This window comes from Papio anubis, chromosome 3 (assembly GCF_008728515.1).
Source record: "Papio anubis isolate 15944 chromosome 3, Panubis1.0, whole genome shotgun sequence".
Taxonomy (NCBI): Eukaryota; Metazoa; Chordata; class Mammalia; order Primates; family Cercopithecidae; genus Papio; species Papio anubis.
Window position 1 is genome coordinate 116,374,137 of NC_044978.1, and position 20,347 is coordinate 116,394,483.

At 37.3% G+C, this 20,347-nt stretch overlaps 1 protein-coding gene across 1 annotated transcript in view; it reads right to left on the bottom strand.

Moving 5' to 3' along the window:
* ADAMTS3 (ADAM metallopeptidase with thrombospondin type 1 motif 3) overlaps nt 1-861 on the bottom strand; it is a 279,687-nt gene extending 278,826 nt beyond the window's left edge. The window contains exon 1 of the mRNA XM_017958779.2: nt 338-861. Coding sequence (XP_017814268.2) covers nt 338-406 — 69 coding nt within the window. The 5' untranslated portion in view covers nt 407-861. The remainder of the gene's footprint in view (nt 1-337) is intronic.
* Between the last annotated feature and the right edge of the window lie 19,486 nt (nt 862-20,347).

A 20,347-nucleotide genomic window follows, 5' to 3' on the forward strand; every position in this document is an offset into this window, starting at 1 on the left:
ACCGCCCTCCAGAAAGGGGAAGCCCAGATGACCCGGCGAGGATGGGTACTGGCTGCGGTTTGTCACTAGGAATTGTTACGAATGTCACAGACTGGTGAAGCCCTAGGTGTGACAAGCCTGGGCTCCCGGAGTGGGAGTCATAACCTCCCGTGCAACTCAACCCTCCACCCCCAAAAGCCCGCACGCTGCGCCCAGCCCTCAAAACACCGTTCCTGAACGCGAAAGATAACAGGGAAGGGTGGGAGGAGAAGGAGGAAAGAAAGGAGGGTAGACAGGGGAGGAACTTTTCGGGAAAAGGTTGGGTTTGAGTTTTTTATTGTTATTATTTTCCACTTACTTGTCCATCAGCTGAAGTCCTAACCTCTACCAGAGCGGCTGCTATCAACCAAAGTGACAGGAGAACCATCACGAGTCGAGTTCACTTTCCAACTACTGGGCAAAGCAAATGCCCACAGCAAACCCCCCCAAAATAAGTTTCTTTAAGAAAAAAAAAAAAAGGAAAAGGAAAAAAATGCAAAATAGAAACAAATGATCTTCTGTGCTTTGCTTCAATGAAAATGAAATTTGAGCTCTGAGACTGGCCCCCTCTGCTCTTAAGTTTTTTCCACTTCACCTTCTCACCCCGTCCTCCCAAACAGAGTGTGCAGGAGCGAGAAGGTGCTGCAAGCGGGCACAGGCTGAGCCCGGGAGAGGGGGAAGGGACGAGGGGCTTTCCAACTATTTCTGCCCAAAGCAGCTTTTTCGAGGCTTTTCGAGCACCATTGGTCCCTAAGGTTAGCGCGGAGAATGCTTGGGTTCCCCGGAGCACAGCAGGGGGAAGTATTAGCGAGAGAGACTAGCGAGCGGGAGCGGGAGAAAGAGGCAGGGAGAGGACGACTCCGCCGCACACGCAGAGGTGGGGGCGGGAGGAGCGAAGGGGAGGAGGAGGAGGCAGGCGGAGGAGGTGGGAGGAGTGGGCCGCTCGCCGGCTCCTGTTGCTCGCAGCGCGGCAGTCTGCTGGCTGCTGGCGACCCGCGGGGCGCTAATAAGGCGTCCGGAGCTCCCCGGACTGCCCCTCCCGCCGTGGCGCCCACGTCATGCGGGGCCCGAACCGGCGCCCCCGGCACCGTGTCAGGATTGGTGACCGCTCAGGGGCTGGTGTGGCCCGGGCTCGACCTCCCACCCTGAAGCCTCTCCTTCTCCGCCTAAGGCGAAAGGAGGGGAGGGTCCAGGGGCGCCACCGATCCCGACTGGCGGGACGCGCGTTGAGTTAATTATAGGAAGGGGGAGGGTCCAAGGGCTGGTCCTGGGCTGTAGGCAGTTCACCTCCTCCAACCTCCACTGTTCTCCCAGCCAAAGAATTCTCCCCGAAGTGAAGCCCTGGAACCTCCAGATCTTAACCACGTGGTGATCTCCCCTCCAGGCACCAGTTACCTCCCACGTTTTGGGAGGGGGTGTCCTTCTTTGTAAGCTCTTGTTTAGGCTTTATTCGTTTATATTAATTTTAAAAGATACCACGTCCTTTCCTTGAATCTCCCAGATGCTTCCGTTTATCACTAGAGTACACAGGCCTCAGCGACTCTTCCTCACACCCAGATTAAGTTATCAAATGATTTCTGCCCGCTGTGGCCTGGCGCTTCCTGAGGGGAAATGACACCAACCTGAGAGTTTGCTGGAATCCTAGCCCAGGCCCAACTCCCAGGCGTAGACACCTGTGGGTGCTTTCCAGAAAGCAGACAGGAGGAAAAGGAAATAGCTCCAACCTCCACTGACCGGTCCACGAGCCAGGAGTGAGTAGACACAAATTTAGATACGAACTTCAAGACTTCAACTGGACAGAGTGTTAAAGAGGCCTGCCTACAATAAAACGAGCTAGTGTTTATCTTGCTATGAGATGCAAGATAAGTCATAGTTCCCGTTCTTTTTTAAAAGCAATGTGAGTTTGGAGGGTTTCCTGTAACTTCAATTCATTGTTTATTCCTAGAGAGATAAGGTGATGGTTGTGCCTTTAACTTAAGCATGGAAAGATTCGTTGTTCACTGATGTTTTATCTGCTAAGTCTTCTCAAAATCATATATCGAGGTCATTTACATATACAAATGAGAAACTAGGTAACTAAATGGTCCCACCTAGTAAAATAGGGTATTAGGTCAATTAGTTATTAATTGGAATTAGAATTAGACCCCAGCACTGAAGTATCTCTAAATTACTATTTTCCTTCAATTAAAGCCTGTGGCATTTTTGTAACCTGTCGTTGACTAGCTATGCAGAAGTGATTTGCTAAATTTTACACCGGGTTTTCCCACTCATTAAAAAGTAGTAACCCTAAGCATTCGATAAATTAAAAATTTGTCAATTTACACCGACAAGTAAAAGAATACTAGAGATACACATTAGGAGATCTAGGTTCTAGGCCCAGCTAACGGTTGTCTTACCTTGACAAGTCAGACTAAACCTCTATTTTGGTTTCTCCTCTATGAGATATTTGAGATCTAAAATCATCTGATTTTAGGTAATAACAAATAATGTATTTAACCATGGTGTTACAGTAGGCCCTTTTGTGTTAATTTTGCAACATTCAGACATTAGTTATCACCTAACTCTTGGCACAGCAAGCAATTCATGTGACTTTCAGGAAAGCAGCGGCTTCAGACATTTTTGGCCATGACCACAGAGAGAAATGCATACTGCATGGCCACCCAGTAAAAATTTCGTGATTCAGTACTTACCTGTACTGCATGCAACAACCCTGATATTTTTCTTGCCATTCTTTCCCCCCAACCCCAATTGCAGATGAGGACTCAATTGATTTCACAACTCAGTAAGTCATGACTCTCACTTTGACAAAGATCAATTTAAGAGCATACAATAGGTATTTTTTATTCTAAATGAGTTCTAATTAATAGGGTTCTCCCAATTATATATTGTAAGGCAGAGTTTCCCAAAGTATTCCCTGGAATAAATATTAAATGTTTTACTATGAAAAGGAAATGTCTTAGACAGCCAACTGAGCTTATGAAATACTTCGGTAAAGGAAACAAAATGGATCTCCTTATTTCAGACTTCAGGGTACCTGTTTAAACAAACAAATTTGTAGTCCCAGCTACTCGGGAGGCCGAGGCAGAAGAATCGCTTGACCCCAGGAGGCGGAGGTTGCAGTGAGCCGAGATCGTGTCACTGCACTCCAGCCTGGGGCAACAAAGCGAGACTCCGTCAAAAAAAAAAAAAAAAAATTGTGAGTCTTCAAAGGGAGATGCAGTGCAATTTGGTCTCCTTATTTATATGACCATAGAATCCTTTTTTCTCATGCTTTATCCTCTGTGGAACACACATGGGTAAATGCCATTACAAAGCACATTTAAAGCAAAATGAACTTCAAGTTAGGTAGGTTGGATTCTCATGAGGATTCAGCTTCAGTTTTCTCAACTCCAAAATTGGTATCATAGTACTACTTTTGCAAACTGTTCATGAAAATTAACATGATCTTATATGTAAACTCTAGCACATTGTCTAGAACATGTAAGGGCCTCAGTGTAATTTTTTGAATAAAACTAATGGCATACGTACAGATGGCGCATTGGTAATACAGTATGGCAAGGTCTAAAGAAAATAGGAAAATGTAAACAGCTAAAATGTGATTGAATTTTAATTTTACCAGAGAGGATGTTAGGAGTCAGAGACAGAGTCACTGAGTTCCTTCAAAAACTGACCACCTGCCTCATGTCAAATCCCTTCCCTTCCTCCATGTTTCTTTGGCTCAGGCTACAGTGCTGTTTTCCAAACACCCTCAAGTTCACATTCTTGCTCTTAGTGATTTCTCAGTCCATAGCACCCTTCCTCTTCCTGTCCACATGGCAAAGGGCATCATATTACAGGAGGTGCTAATAGGTGCTCCACAAAAGTACTACACTAATGCTTGTAGTATGTTTTCTTTCCAAATATATTTTAAGCATATAAATAATTTCAAAAGTAGCCATATACATTTAGTCTCCCTAATTGAAAATCATCTCCTTTAAAATAAGTTTCATGAAATTGGTTGACATATCGACATTTTAACCTGTGCATCCTCATATCGGCAGCAATTAAGTAAGCAGAGAGTTGTGGGGGTTTTTCTGTTGGAGGCTGGCTGGTCAATGTCATAATTTGACAACATTTTGATACCCAATATTTATTGTGTATTAAACCAATGAATAAAATGTTTGTCATTTCTTGCAGCAAAGAATTAATTATAAATTCATTTATTAGGTTTATTTTTTTGGGGGGGTTTCCTTTTGGTTGTTTACCTTTCCCATACTCTTAATATAACTAACAACCTTCTGTCAATATTTATTAGATACATTACAGTTTTTACATTTACAATTTTTAATTTCTTCCCATGGTCAAATAAATTTGAGAATTCTGCAGTCAACTTTGTTCCAAGTATAAGTATAAAACTTTATTGCATCATAAGGGGCTAGATTTATATCCACCTCCTCCTCTAAATTACAGGTTCCTTGAGGGTCTTGGTCTTTGTTTTGTTTACTTTCTACCACTAATATCTCACACAATTTCCGTCACACAAAGTTGCATAGTACTTTAATTACTGCAACTTGAACATCTCCAGGCAAAATTGTATCCTTTTATTCCTGCCTGCTGATGAGCTTTATTCCTGGTCTTGGGATTCTTGACACCTAGACCTATCACAGAGGACTATTAGAGTAGGTACATGGGACCCACCACTATAGGACAGTGAAAGGACATGCAAAATGAGAAAACAGAGTTGATAGCAGCATGTAGAGAATTATTTCGTTGCTCACTGAGAGCAAGAGTCATCCTCAGTCTCTTTCTCTCACACAGCACCCTCCCATTTTATATAATATTGAATTCTTTCATGCACAGGTCAGAGAATCAAGCATGTTGTGTATACATTATGTCTATTTGTTTTAACTGAGGCATTAGGTTGGTAAAAAGTCAGGATGTCAAACTTTCATACTCACAGAATGCAGCCTGGCACATAATAGGCACTAAAATAATAATTATTAAATGAATGAAGAAGTGAATATTTACTGTCTCTACTTAAAGTGAATATTTACTTCTACTTATTATTACTTCAGTGAAATGAGTAGGGACTTGTTATTGTCATTGTTTCTCTACTGTCAGTGAATAAGCTATTTCCAACTTGGGTCTTTTTCACAAAAGTTTTCAGAAGTTCCATAAAAAGATTTTTAAAAATTAAATAACAGGGGCTGGACTCAGTGGCTCACGCCTATAATCCCAGCACTTTGAAATGCCAAGGCAGGTGGATCTCTTGAGGCCAGGAGTTGGAGACCAGCCTGGCCAACATGGTGAAGCCCCATCTCTACTAAAAACACAAAATAGCCAGGCGTGGTAGTACATGCCTGTCACCCCAGCTGCTCGGGAGGCTGAGGCAGGAGAATCGCTTGAACCCAGGAGGTGGCAGTTGCAGTGAGCCGAGATCATGCCACTGCACTCCAGCCTGGGCGACAGAGTAAGAATCTGTCTCCAAAAGAAAAAAAAAAAAATTAAACAACAGGAAAATTTCTAAACACAAGTCTCAAGAAATCAGAGATGGAAAAGCCTTATTAGGTCATCTAGTTCATGCTTTGGCTACTGGTTGAGGCAGTGTTCTTCCTATAGTCATTTCCTTCAGAAGAAAACCAGTATCTTGCAAGAACAAAGTTGGGTGTTCAGGATTCCTTATTTAATCACTTGCTTTTAGAAGAATAATTCCACAATGGGACAAAGTCTTGAGGGAAAATTATTCCTCGTGTTCCTTGATCTTTCTCCTTTTTCTCCACTTGGGATTATTCATTACACCCTTAACTATCATTAGCACCATAAATAACCTCTTTCTTTCCTTGATAAAGTTTGGTTTAACAATTAAATATTTAGCTGTTCATACTCAACTAACAGAAACAGATATTGCTGTTTACCATCTTTTGTTTTTATAGCTTTTCTCTGTTTCTTCAAGCCTTTAAAATATTTTTAGCTTGGAATCTCTGTATGGTAATGGAAGATCAGAGTCTTCCTGGGGCCAGGGTTAAAACAGAAACAAAGGAGCAATTACAATTTGAAATTCTTTCAAATGTTTCTTATAATAGCATAACTTAATAGTTATAACTATTTTAGTAGCAAAGCATTTAGAATTATTGTCAGGTTACTTTGCATTCATGCAATGATTTTCTCTTGAGAGCTCAAGGAATCCTAATCTAGTGGAATGCTGGATAAAATGAGTACTTAAGACCATTAAATTAGTCCATGTATTCCCTTGGAGAGTTGGGGGTTCAAAATGACAGATGTGGCATAGTACTTTTCACACAGCAGGCCATTCAATAAATATTTGATAAACTTAATTAAGTAGCTAGCTGACTCATACTAATTACACCAACACTTGTATTTTAAAGGGCCACCACATTGGTAACTTCAAAACTATGAGTTGTTTTCTATAGTTGTCAATCCTGCAAAACATTTGTGTGGTACATCACAGTACCAAAGACTGTGAATCAACTACCATTAAAAATAATAATAATAATAAAAGTACAATTCACAATTTCCAACTGGACTCAATAGACTTTATTGAGAGAGAAAAATTTTTAGCAAACTAGCAGTTACAGCTCATAAATAGGATTCTCCCATATGAAAGTGTAGGTTTATACAAGTCAGGAAAATAGTCAAGTGTTCTGAATTTACACTGAAGTCAAAACAAGACGAAGTGAGTTTATGTGGGGTAAAAGCTATACTGAAATTACACTTGAGAGAATCCCTCCACTTGTTAATAAGAGTTGTCAACAAAACTAGTTAACAAAGCAAATTCTGTAATTAAATGTCCTAAAGATCTTTGAGATTAGGATAAATTCTCAATTCTTTTCATGCTGTCTGAAGGCAGAGAAAAGAGTCGGATATCTTTTGGGCATTCAATTCAATGACTGTGAAGTAAATCACAGTTCTACTATGTAAGACAATATATTTGAGCATCATTGTGGTACATTAAAACTAACAGAAAGAGTTTATATGTTATTATTAGTTTCATGAATCCTCTTTTATTTATCCAATGGCTGGCAAAGTTTTCATAAAATGTTTATAAAAGTTTTTGGTTTCGGTTATGTTTTGTTTTAAGGGAAAAACAAATGTTTGCATCCCATTGAGTTACTGAAATTCACACCCAATTTTATCTTATAAACACAACTTTTAAATAAGATCAGTTATTTAATTCTCAGGATATTATATGTATTCCTTAAGGTAGCAATTAACTCTTTCCAGACTAAAACTAAAAATATTATCAAAGAGAAAATGGGAAGAAAAAAATAATTCGACAGACAAATGAAAAATTCGTTATGAAACTAACAATCAGTGCTAGATTGTACCTCCCAATACACAGTCTTAGAATCTAGCTTGTTAGGAAGAAAAAACAAAACAAAAAACTGAAGTCTGATCTGAAAGTTTTGGATTTTTATTTTAATAGATTCTCATCCAGATCATAACAGATGTAATCAAGCTAGAAATTGTTACTACTCTTATTTTATTGCTATTATTACAAAAGGTTACTTATGTTAAGGAAAAAAGACACTGAGATTTATGTGTAGGGTCCTTATTATATTATGTCACACTAAAAAAGCAAGAACCTAGGAGCTACCACTATTCTGGCAAACTAAGCACTTAGTGCGGACAGTTCAAATGTGAGATTATAGAACTGTTTAGTAGTCCTATGCCATATAGAAGAAACATAAACTTTTCAGATAGAAAAGTTTTGCTATCAACATAATGTAACACAAAAGAAAACAGTCTGGTGACATTTTAATGTTTTTCATGCATTTGAGAAAAATATAATCAATATTCTTTAGTTTAAATTATTGTGTAATTAATAGCAGAAACTAACAGCATAAGGAAGTGATACAAGTCTATAAACTTGAGTTAATCCTCAAATCCGTTGCCTTGGTCACTCAAAAAGAGTTACAGCATTTTAACTAAATGTTAGTTTGTGACAAATCATCCTGAAAATATATGTCACCACTTACTACGTAGTTTTCTTATGTGTTATATGCACATAAGAAGTTGACCCATGGAAGTTTTTTTTAAATGCACCTGTTGTAAGCAACTCTGAGCTATTCTGATTCCACAGATCCACTGTGAAAATTTGGCATCTATATTTTTCGAAAGTTTCCCAGATAAGTCAGTCTCAATTGTAACCTTAAGCAGTGTTACTCAAACTTTTCTACCATGTTTATCCTAATAAATGCAGATTCTGATTCAGCAGGTCTGGAGTGGGTCATTTCTAACAAGTTCTCAGGTGATGCTCATATTGCTGGTCCACAGAAAACACTTTGAATTGCAAGGCCATAGGACATGTTATTCATAGATAATTACAGAAAAGAGAAACCACGTGACATTAAAATCAAGCATGAGCTATTTAAAATACCATCTAATTTTGTTCCCTATTCCTTACTAAACATCTATTATACACAGTTAACATATAATTCAGAACTGAGTAGAAATAAGTCCACAAAAGCATCTCTGAGGCATTGATTTGGAAATTAAACGTGTTTTTACTAAAAGGTCATTGAACCATGTGCTTTCTTACATGGTGAGCACATTAGATAAAACCAGTGTAAGAAAAGTCAATTATTGATTCAAAAAAAAAATAGATCACAGTCCCTGATCTACAATTCCTCCAGGAATGTCTGGTGCCCACAGGAATGCATGACAGACATTTCCTTTTGAGGTGCTGCATTTCTGAACTGCTCATGCAATGAGCCTGCACTGAGGATAGAAATTTGTCCACAATTCGCTGTCCATTAGTAGTTTACTCAAAATAAGTTTACTCAAAATAAGTATTAAGATTCAAGGAACTAGGCTTGGCGCTGTGGCTCACACCTGTAATCCCAACACTTCGGGAGACTGAGGTGGGTAGATCACCTAAGGTCAGGAGTTTGAGAGCAGCCTGGTCAACATGGTGAAATCCCGTCTCCACTAAAAATAGAAAAATTAGCCGGGCATGGTGGCACATGCCTGTAATCCCAGCTATTTGGAAGGCTGAGGCAGAGGAATCACTTAAACCAGGGAGGCGGAGGTTGCTGTAAGTAGAAATCGCACCATTGCACTCCAGCCTCGGCGACAGAGCAAGACTACATCTCAAAAACACACAAACAACAACAACAACAACAAACAAAACAGATTTAAGGAACTGACTGAGGTTATTCATTAAAGAAAAGAAGGTTGAAGGACCATTTGGTTGATGCTATTATTGACAGAATAACAGGCCAAGCGCAGAGGCTCATATCTGTAGTCCCAGCACTTTGAGAGACCAAAGTGGGCAGATGCTTTGAGCCCAGGAATTCCACACCCACCTTGGCAACATAGTGAGACTTTGTCTCTACACACACATACACACACACACACACACACAAACAAAAATTAGCCTGACGTGGTGGCGTGTGGCTATGGACACCACTGTACTCCAGTCTGGGTGACAGAGCAAGAGCAAGACCCGGTCTCAAAAAAAAGATAACCATGAGCTACTCCTAGGCACTGCAGTTTGTGGGACTTAGATTAATTATAAAAGTATTGGGTTGATATAAGTCAGACTAAGTCTTAATTAATGCTAATATTATAGCATATGTTTCAAAACTACATAGAATCTTTCTCATATTTCTGCCTGTTTTTTTCTTATATTCATATATATAAATCCTGTTTCTAGGTATATAAATGTGCTATTAATCCCTTTGATCACACAAGAAAATGATGTTTTTGTCATCCTTCCTGAGACTAGATGGTGTTATTATTAATATGCAGATAGAGATAAGCTTTATCAAGAGAGCATTCTATAAAAGATGTTGACAACCTGTGAAGCAGCAAATATTTATTTTGTGTCCCGTTCTCGCTATGTTCTTTTTTTAACTGTCCTTCTCCATCCCTCACCTCCCCCACACAACAAGTTCTGTGTTCTCTTGCTTCAAGGAAATAACAGAGACAGAAATGCCCCACGTACAGCTTATCCTACTTGCTTTTGTTTCCCAGAAGCTTAAGGGTAGAGAAGTAGGTGACTTTGATAGATGAAAGAGACAGAGACAGAGATGTTAACATCTGGGTTCTGCTGAGGCCTGCAAGGCCAAGGGCAATGGAGACAGCAGGGTCTTGAGGGCAAAGGCTGCTGCTAGACCTGGGGAAGTACTGAAACCCGGACACTTGTGTTCCCCACCAAGACACGAAGGCTTGGACACAGGGAGTCTCAGGTAAACTGTTCTACTCAAGCCTAGAGAGGTCATCTTCAGTATTTTAATAAGTTTAAGATTCCAGGAAGTGAGACCAAGTGACTGAGGCTGAATGTTCTGCCAGCCCAAAGATCTGGGCATTAAAAATGGTTTAATTAGAGTTGAATAAAAGAAAGAAAAGTAACATTGCTTGAACATCCCAATAATGGCTGCAAAATCATACATACTAAACCTAAATTTGTTCCATGTAGGCATGAGATTATAATAAGCAAGTAGTGTTCACCCCTATTTGTATCAATAGCTAGGAGAATTCTCTAACTTGAGACTTTACAAAATCAAGAAACAAAAAATAAGATTGGTTGAGAAAAATTAAGCCCCTAGCATGGATGGAGAGTCCAGATGTATTTTACCACATGTTTAGTGTAAGCACAAACAAATACAGAGTATACAGTGGAACTCTAATATAAACTGCCACTTGCTGTGCACTAAGGGATTGGTATGAATCTGGACTGGCTAAGAGAATGCTGCCTTACTTCTCTTTGGGTCTGGATTTACTTCCTTGCATTATTGTTCAAGATAGACTGATTATTGCTGTGAATCGAGCTGAATTTGTTTCATGTTCATTTCAAAGAGACCAGTTGCTTTCCCCTAATAAGAGCTTCTTTGCTGGCAGTTCATGACTTCTAACTGAAAATGTTCATAGCTTCCTTCAAGAAAATTATTGCCAAATGATTTGTTTTAAATTTCCAAAGGTTTTCTCCTTCATATAGACTTTAGAATTCTCAGTGGTCTACTGTATTTATTCGGAGAGAAAAATCTAATGGTTTAGCCCTATAACATTGTAATCTGGAAATTCTTCATCCTGTTGTAGCAGAGGAGAGGCACTTTAAATTTCAGATGGGGGAAGCATAAATCCAGATCAGACACCTAGGTGCAAACAACTCTTGTTTGGGAAAAACAGAGCCTCCATAACATGGGCTGTTCATATGTAGCGGTTTTCACCTCAAGTCATTATCACATGGACTAACAAGATACTCCTTCCTGTCCTGTATGTTTTTCTTTTGAGTGTGTATTGAAATATGTGCATGATGCTAAGCATGTACATAATCCAAACTCCATTTCCCATAAATAAAAACAAGCTGAAAATATCACTGGCAGATAACCACCATATAAACTGAAAAACGCACTTCATTTAAAAAGTGCTACTCATAAAATATCGCATCCTCCAGGCCTAATTCAATAACATAAGCTGTATGCCTAAACTATACTTCTTCAAGTACTATAATTAGTTCTTAAAGAGCATTTTACATTTAATTTGTTGTATTGCATATTGCATCTATTTACTAATATTTTCCCATGAGCATCAGCAACTTCAAAAGTGAACTCTTACTTTAACCAATCAGAGAAAACTCACTGTTACCAAAAATAAAATAAAAAAGCCATACACAAATGATGAGCCATCTTAGGAAGTTTTCTGAAACAATTACTGCATTGACATTAGTAAAACATTTAGCAGTAACATTCTAACAAATAATCTGATAGTATAGCTCTTTTAAACTCAGTCAGCCTGGTGAAAACAAAACAAAACAAAACAATTCTTTATAAATCATGCAAAGCAGAGGCTATTTAACTTGCTAACTAACAAAACTATTGTAGTAGGCAGCTTCTATTTACCTCAGTTAACAGGACTCTCAGAAAAATCATGAATGTAAAGATCGTATCTGAGTCAAACTCACTTCCTCTCAGTCTTTTTGGATTGAATGGCAACACACTGTTCTTTCAGACATGTAATTGTTTCCTAATCTAACTTCCACCTCCAGGTATATAAGAACCTGATATTGTCTGTATTATTATTAGTTAATTCCACTTTAAATTAAATTCATTTTCCTATTTTTTGTGTGATATTTGTGTTATACTATTACTTTTATATTTACATGTAATATTATATATATATGCACGCATATACACATATATATGTAGTAACATAGTATCATACAAACATCATTATTTGTGAGTGTATATATATCCTGAAATATGCTAATGCTACTGTAATTAAAATAAAATGTCTAGATATTTATATTTATATATCACAGTAATATAGTAACATCACATATGTGTATAAAACACAGTAACAGCCGGGCACAGTGGCTCACACCTGTAATCCTAGCCCTTTGGGAGGCCAAGGCAGGCAGATCACTTGAGGTCAGGAGTTCAAGACCAGCCTGGCCAACATGGCAAAACCCTGTCTCTGCTAAAAATACAAAAATTAGCTGGGTGTGGTAGCGTGCACCAGTAATCTCAGCTACTTGGGAGGCTGCGGCACAAGAATCGCTTGAACCCGAGAGGTGGAGGTTGCAGCAAGCCCAGATTGCAGTACTATACTCCAACCTGGGCAATAGAGTGACACTCAGTCTCAAAAAAATAAAAAATAAAAATATTTTATGTATATAATGCATATGTATATACGTGGAGAGATAATATCTGGCAACTTTATTTTAATTAATATAACATTAAAATATCTTAGGATGACTTTCATGGTTCATCTCTCTCTCTCTCTTTTTTTTTTTCCCCCTAAAAATTTCTTAGCTATATATGCTTCAGAAAATAAACAAGAAAGCAAACAAAAAGAATAAGAGCAAAAGGGAAGACAGGAAAGAAAAGGAAGGGAAGTTCAAGGGAAGGGAGAAAAAAGTCACAATTTTTTTTGTCGAATTTTGTTATTAGGTTTACACTAGTTGAGTTTTTCTTCTTAGATTCTTTATAGTCATTCTTTCTTGGAAGTAATTTAGAAGAATTCACCTGTAAAACTATCTGGACAGGAGCCTTAAAAAAAATACAATTTGTAAGTACTTTTCTGGTTATCTGGTCTTTCTCATTATTGTACAGTCCATTTTACTAATTTATAGCTTCTATAAAATGGTATATATAACTGAGATTTTACCATTATTAATGTAGACTTATATGTATCTTATTTTTAAATTTTTATAGATGTATCATTTTATGTTTCCATTCATTTGTGTTGTTTAGATTTACCATCATATTAAATATTTTTATGTTTTGAAAAGAACCCATTGTTAGCTTTTATGATTTTCCATAGATTATTAATTTGCAATTACTCATTTATCTTTTGTATAAATTAGCTTCTTTCTCCTACTTTTCTTAAATTTAACTGCTCATTTTCAAATGTGTTGACATATTTTTTAAATTACTTTTATTCATTCATGTTTAATAATATAAACATATAGTCTCTCACTTTCTAGAATGGCTTCCTTTGGTCATTTACCATAACCTTTGATACACTGAATTTTCATTGTTCTTATATTTTGTTTGGTTTTTAAACTATCTAGACTATCTGGAAATCATCTCTTTCATTCAAAAATTGCTTAAATGTAATTTATTTTCCTTAAACTAGGGCTACTAATTTCTCTTTTTAAACTTATTTTGCCTTGTTTTTACTAAGCCCATTTTAAAGTTCAAACTCAGACTCAGCTAATTCAAATTTGCCTTAATTATCTTTTTATTAGTATTTCTCTTTGGCTCTCTTTCTGTTTCTGAAATCTTTGTCATAAGTGTATTAAATTTCTTGCTTCTGTTTACATCTCATCTTTTCTTTCATCATTTTTTATCTGTATCTCTTTATTTTGGCTCTTGGAGAATTTAGTGAACATTTCAAACTTTTAAAGTTAAATTTGCTATCATAGACAAACCTTTCTTCACAACCTCTTTTGTTGCTTTTAATTTGGCAATCATTTTTAAACTCTTCTTTAAATTATAGTTGAATTACTCTTAGGATTTTTTTCAATACTTACCATGTCATTTATATAGATACAATGTTTCTTTGAATCTTACTGAATATACATAAAAGAGATTCAAAATTTACTACCTTTTTTGTTCTAATAGTAAGCTCCAATGTTTCAGAGCCGTCCTCTTCCTTTAAACTAAAATAACTGATGTGTCTGATGATTTTTCTGTCTCTTTGGGCACACCTGCGGCAATGGAAATTAATTTCTTATTGCCATAATTACAAGCAGATATGGAACTGTCAAAACTATGCAGGTCTCTATGTAAGTCTTTCAAGCATAAAAACACATAAATATAAAAAGTTGGGATTTACTTTAATGATACTTTGCTAGTTCAGAGGTACAGTGGCCTGGAGAGAAATAGGAAGTATCTGAAGCCAAAGACAGCAAGTAATGGCCAGGAATTACTGGCAGAAGGCCACCATTCTTTGCCTGGCACAGTTGCATTTGTTACTAACCAACCAAAGAAGAGCTCCACTCCTTACCTACTGGGCCAAGTAGGCAGGGAATAAATGCCGCTTTGGGCATCTCCACTTGCCATGACCTCCTGGAATCAATTGTGTTTCCCAGAAGCAGTAATAGGATCCATATTGTCGCACTGGCTTTGGACAGGGAAGAAGGGGAAAGGGCTGATAGCCTACTGAGATTTTGCCAGGCCTTTGGTACAAGTTGCCAGTACTTCACCTATAGAGGATCATATGTCCAATCAACCATTTCTTTATTTCAATCCTGTTCATCCAAGCAAACAAAAATTCCTCAATGAATCTCATGTGAGAAAAGTGTGGGTTATCAGAATTGATTAAAGTTATGTCTTACTTTTATATTCCATTGGTCATTTCATCAGTAGTCATATGTGCTTCATTAACAATCTGTATTAATGTAGAGGTTTGTTCCTTTTTGGCACTAAAATGCCATCCTAGGATATAATCCTATGCTTTCAATTTTATGTCTACTTCTGCCTGTGATGTTTCTGAAAACAGTGCCTAACAACTGGGTCAGTTTGTCCACTGACATCTGGGAAAATGCTAGACTGACTTTGGTCCATGAGTGGAAGAAAAGTCACATAGAAGCATATGGTCTCTTCACATTTTCCCAGCTTCTGGCAACTTCCAAAACTGCTGCAGAGTGGTTTGTGCCAGCACTTCAGAGATCACTTTAGCCTTTTTGTTCAGAGAGGACATATTTCTCTCTGTGAATTAACCATTATACATTCTACCATAATGTGCATAAAAAAATAATATTTTAAATCTAAAGAGTAGACTGCACTAGAGGTACAGCTTTTATAACAAAGGGAACAATTTCATTTGTATTGAATATCATTGAAACTGTTCGATGATATTACTCTAAGACATATATAGTTTCTTGATAGTAAAAAGCAACAAAATATTAAGGAATGAGTTGAATGTTTTCAGATAAAATGTCAGGAAATAGGAAAATATATAAAAATCTCTTGAGGTAAATCATCAGAAAGATTTTTTTTAGATTCTCTTTTATATTGCCTTCTACTTCCTATCAAAGAAATTTTTCCCTCCTAAGCTTTTGGTATTCAATCTCTTACACACATCTCAAGTACTTTTATCTGAACACTTGTTACTCAATTGAAAAAAGGAGGGACTCGTGAATGAAACCAACAATACAAATATTTTTCATTTAACACGAGATACTGATAATGCACACCTAGAGATATACTCTCAAAAATTTCATGAACCAACTCACTGCACTCCTCTATGACACTTCTGGGGAAGAAACCTTCATTTTTATGCTCATGCACTCTGATTTTGCTTTGCATTGTTTTTATTTGTTTGTTTTACATTACATTAACTGTTTGGCAGAGGAATAGAAATCATCAGGTATGGGGAATTTCCCTCCCTTGTACATTCCAAAATGTATTTTCCTAAATCAATATATAACAGATAATGTTCTAAGAAAATGCATTGGCCATTTGCCATGAATTCTTTTCAAGATTCTCTGGGTACAAGACAGGCCTGACGATAACAAGGAAATGCAGGCAGAGATGACACAATCTACCATCCCCTTGCAGATCGGCTTTTTCTAAGTCAGAAGGGGAAGCTGGCTGTATAAAAGCTAGATTACCAGAAATTGGGGATGATATGTCTATATTAGCCATCCTATTGATTGTCTGATTATGAGCTAATCTCATTCACTAAATCTATACTGTCTTCATCCTTTGCTCTTGACGGGAAGTCTTCCCTGAAGATATACAATCAGTTGAGGACACTGATTCAGTAAGGATTACCTCTAACTACATGGAATAAAACTCCACTAAGAGTGACACTATTTGTCTGGAAAACAAGAAGATACTATCTAGGCTAGTGCAGCTGCTCAGCTCAAAAATATTACCAACAACCTGGCTGTCCATCTTTCCATCCTGTTCTCTTTAGTGGTGTTGGACTTCATCCTCAGGATTATAGCCTCATGATCACAAAGTTATTGCTACACTCTAGGTATAGAACCTATCTTATAGGGAGGAAGGGAAAAAGCAAGGAAGAACAGTTGGTACCTCTAAGAAAGAAGACAAAACCTTCCTTAAATCCAGCAAATCTCTGTAATCCGTATTAGCCACAGCTGTGTGGTGTGGCCGCCACTAGGTTCAGGATATCTGAGATACTGAATTATTTTAGATGGGTTGGTTGCCTCCCTTAAGGAAATTGGGAAATTTTTAGTAAGAGAGACAAAAAATAGATATTAGATAGTCAAGGAGCATTTTATGCTGAACAGCCTTCCCTGACAGATGCCTCTTCTTTGGTCTAAGTAATGATATCTTTTGAGGCACTGGCTCTGTAATATCAGCTGATTCCTATTGGTGCAGATGAGTTGGATTTACGGGTTCTCTCAGTATCTAAGCAATACAAATATTATTTCTTCTTTAAATAATCATTTAAATAGATTTTGTTTCACATACATCACATATATTTTGCTACATTCTTCACATTAATGATTTAAAACACTTTATACAATGTACTTACTCATAACATTCACTATAAAATCTCTGTTGAATTCACTAGTTCAAATCTTTTACACCATCTTCAAGGACATAATTCCCTCCATCACTTTAACATATCAGAATATCTCACTTTATATCTACTTTATTTAAAGTATTAAAACCATCTCTTCCCTTCTAACTGCATCTTTCCTCAAAGCCCTAGTTGACCTTGCTTTTTGTCTATAAGAAGAGAAAGAAAATGTCTACTCTTCAACTTTAAGTTGAGTTATTGAAATTATTGAAAATGCAATTATTGAAATGTAATGTTTCTTGAAAATAAACTTTTTATTTTAGAATCGTTTGTAATTTACAGAAAAAATTGCAAAGATAGTAAAGGGCATTTCCATAAGCCCCACACCCAGTTGCCCCTATTATTAACATTTTACATTAGTATGACATATTTGTCACAAGTAATGAGCCAATATTGATACACTATTATTAAAGTCTGTATTCAGATTTCCTTTGATTTTTACCTAATGTCCTTTTTCTGCTCCAGGATCCCATCCAAGACACATTACATTTAGTTTTCATGTCACTTTTAGTCTTCTCTTGGTTGTGACAGTTTCTCATACTTTCCTTGTTTTTGTGACCTTGATGGCTTAGAGGAATACTAGTTATCTTATAGAATGTTCCTCAAATGGGATTTGTCTGAATGATTAGATAGGCTGGGCATAGTGGTTCATGCCTGTAATTCTAAAACTTTGGGAGGCCGAGGTGGGCGGATCACCTGAGGTCAGGAATTTGAGACCAGCCTGGCCAACATGGTAAAACCCCGATTCTACTAAAACTACAAAAATTAGCTGGGCATGGTGGCAGGCACCTGTAATCCCAGCTACTAGGGAGGCTGAGGCAAGAGAATCACTTGAACCCAGGAGGCGGAGGATGCAGTGAGTGAAGATTGCACCATTGCACTCCAGCCTGGGCAACAAGAGTGAAACTTCATCACACACACACACACACACACACACACACACACACACACACACACAAAGATAGGGCTTACACATTTTGAGGATGAAAACTAGAGAATTAAAGTGTCATTTTCATCACACCACATCAAGGGTACATGCCAGCAATAGAACTTGTTGATGTTAACCTTGATCACCTGGATAAGGTAGTGTTTTCAGGATTCTCCCCATAAAGTTATTTCTCCTCCCCTTTTTTATGTTGCATTGTTTGACAAAGGTTACTTGACACAGCCTACACTTAAGAAGTGGGAAGTTAGCCTCCTCTTCCTTGAGGAGAGGATATCTACATTAATTATTTGGAATTCTTCTGCATAGGATATTTGTTTATTATCCCTCACTAATTTATATAGTCAATCATTTATTTATATCAGTTTGTACTCATGGGTATTTATTTTAAGCTTTGGATTATAACACAATACTACAATATTTCCTTGCTCAAATTGCTCCAGATGTGGCCATTGGAAGCTCTTTCAGTTCTCTGCTGTGTACTTTGACGTATTCCCATCATTAGCGTCTGTATTATTATTATTTTTTTTAACATTTCTTTATCTTTAGGCACTACAAGATGTTTCAGACTTATCTTGTATATTTCCTGCCCTAGCCCTAGAATTGGCTACTTCTCTACGGAGTTCTGGCTCCTAGAGGATGGCATTAGAAACCAAGATCTGGATGCTAGGTGCAAATTTACTTTTAAGTGGTAGTTGCAATGTAATGAGAAACACACGGAAATTAGATTCAAACCTGGAATGAGAAAATAGAGGTTCAAAGCCTGATTCCATCATTTTCTAGCTCTGTGATCTTGGCTATGTTACTTAGCTTCTCTAGCCCTTAGTTTCTAATGTGGTAGCAGTACTAATAGCTAACATGTAGAATAGGGTTTCTCAACCTTGGCACTGTTGACATTTATGCCAGATAACTATTTGTTGTAATAAGCTGTCCTATGCATTGCAAAATGGTTAGCAGCATCCCTGGCCTCTGCCCACTAGTTGCCAGTAGCTTGTACCAGTCATCAAAATAAAAAATTATTCCAGATATTGCCAAATGTCCCTTGAAGGGCAAAACTGCACCCAGTTGAGAACCACAGCTATACAATTCCATGAGATTGATATTATTTTACAGATGAAGAAAGGGTAAAGAAGGAGGTAAGAAATTCACCCAAGGTTTCATAGCTAATTAGATGCAGTACTAGGGTTTAAGCCCAGAGAGACTGACTTTTGATCTCATGATCTTAACCATACCACAACTGCCTCTGTAAATGATAGGGGTAATAATTCTGCCCTTTCAGAGTTATAGTAATTAAATGAGACATCATCTGTAAGAACATCTTACAAGGTACTTAGTAGAAGAGGGCTTCAATAGATGTCAGTGGAATCCGTAACTGAAACCCCTGCTGCCTCCACAGCAAGCTTGCTCCACTACACTTGCTCTAGTATTGTCTCTAGTTCTTCCTTCTACAAGTTCTTTTTACCTTCTGCCTACAAATGTGCTCAGATCTTTCCAACCTGAAGAATTTCTCCTTTGATTAGATCCCTCTTTCAAGTTATCAAATATTCTTAATACCACATTCATATTTATTTTCTCTTCTTTATCATTAACTCATTTCATAGTGCTTTAAAATCTTGAGTCATTTCTGCCTGTGAGCACATATTAACCTAATCCAAAAGGCATCATGGCCCAATAAAAGGGTTCAAGGGACATATGCTTTCACAGTTGATTTGTACAGATAAAAAAGCTGAAGCAAGAAATGTTTCATGAATTGCTAAGGACACATAACTATTGTGCGCATAGTACTTGCTACAAAAGTCCTTTATGCCTTCATTCATATGGGTCTCTACCTCACATGAAGTTGCTGAACATGCCTCCTTGAAATGGTCTTTTTTGATTTTGTTGACATCTATTCTTTTTCTGCTACCTTTCCAATCTCTCTTTTTCCACATTCTTAATGAGTTTCCTTTCTGCTTTTACTCATATATGTATCAGCAAAGTTATTCCCTTAGCTATGCTTAATATTTTTTCATTAGTTATATACTATCTCTCACAACCTCAACAGTCATCTATATTTCTTTCAGATCTGCACCTCTTAACTACCCCATATTTTGAGTCACTGACCCACAATTTTAACTGCCTAATAAAATCTGTAAGTTAGATTTCCTACAACTAACCAAAACAGAACTTTCAAAGTGAAAGTCATTTTTATTCCTAAAATGTTATTTTCAGTGTACCTATTTTTCTTAATGGGAAACTTAAATCATTGTTATCTCTTCTATTTCTTAACTCTATTGCCCTTGTTTTAAAAATTGGTCAAATTCCATAGATTTTCAACCTTGTAAAGCCTTTAATATATATCCATTTAATTACAATTTCTATCACTTTAAGTTTTTTGTTTGT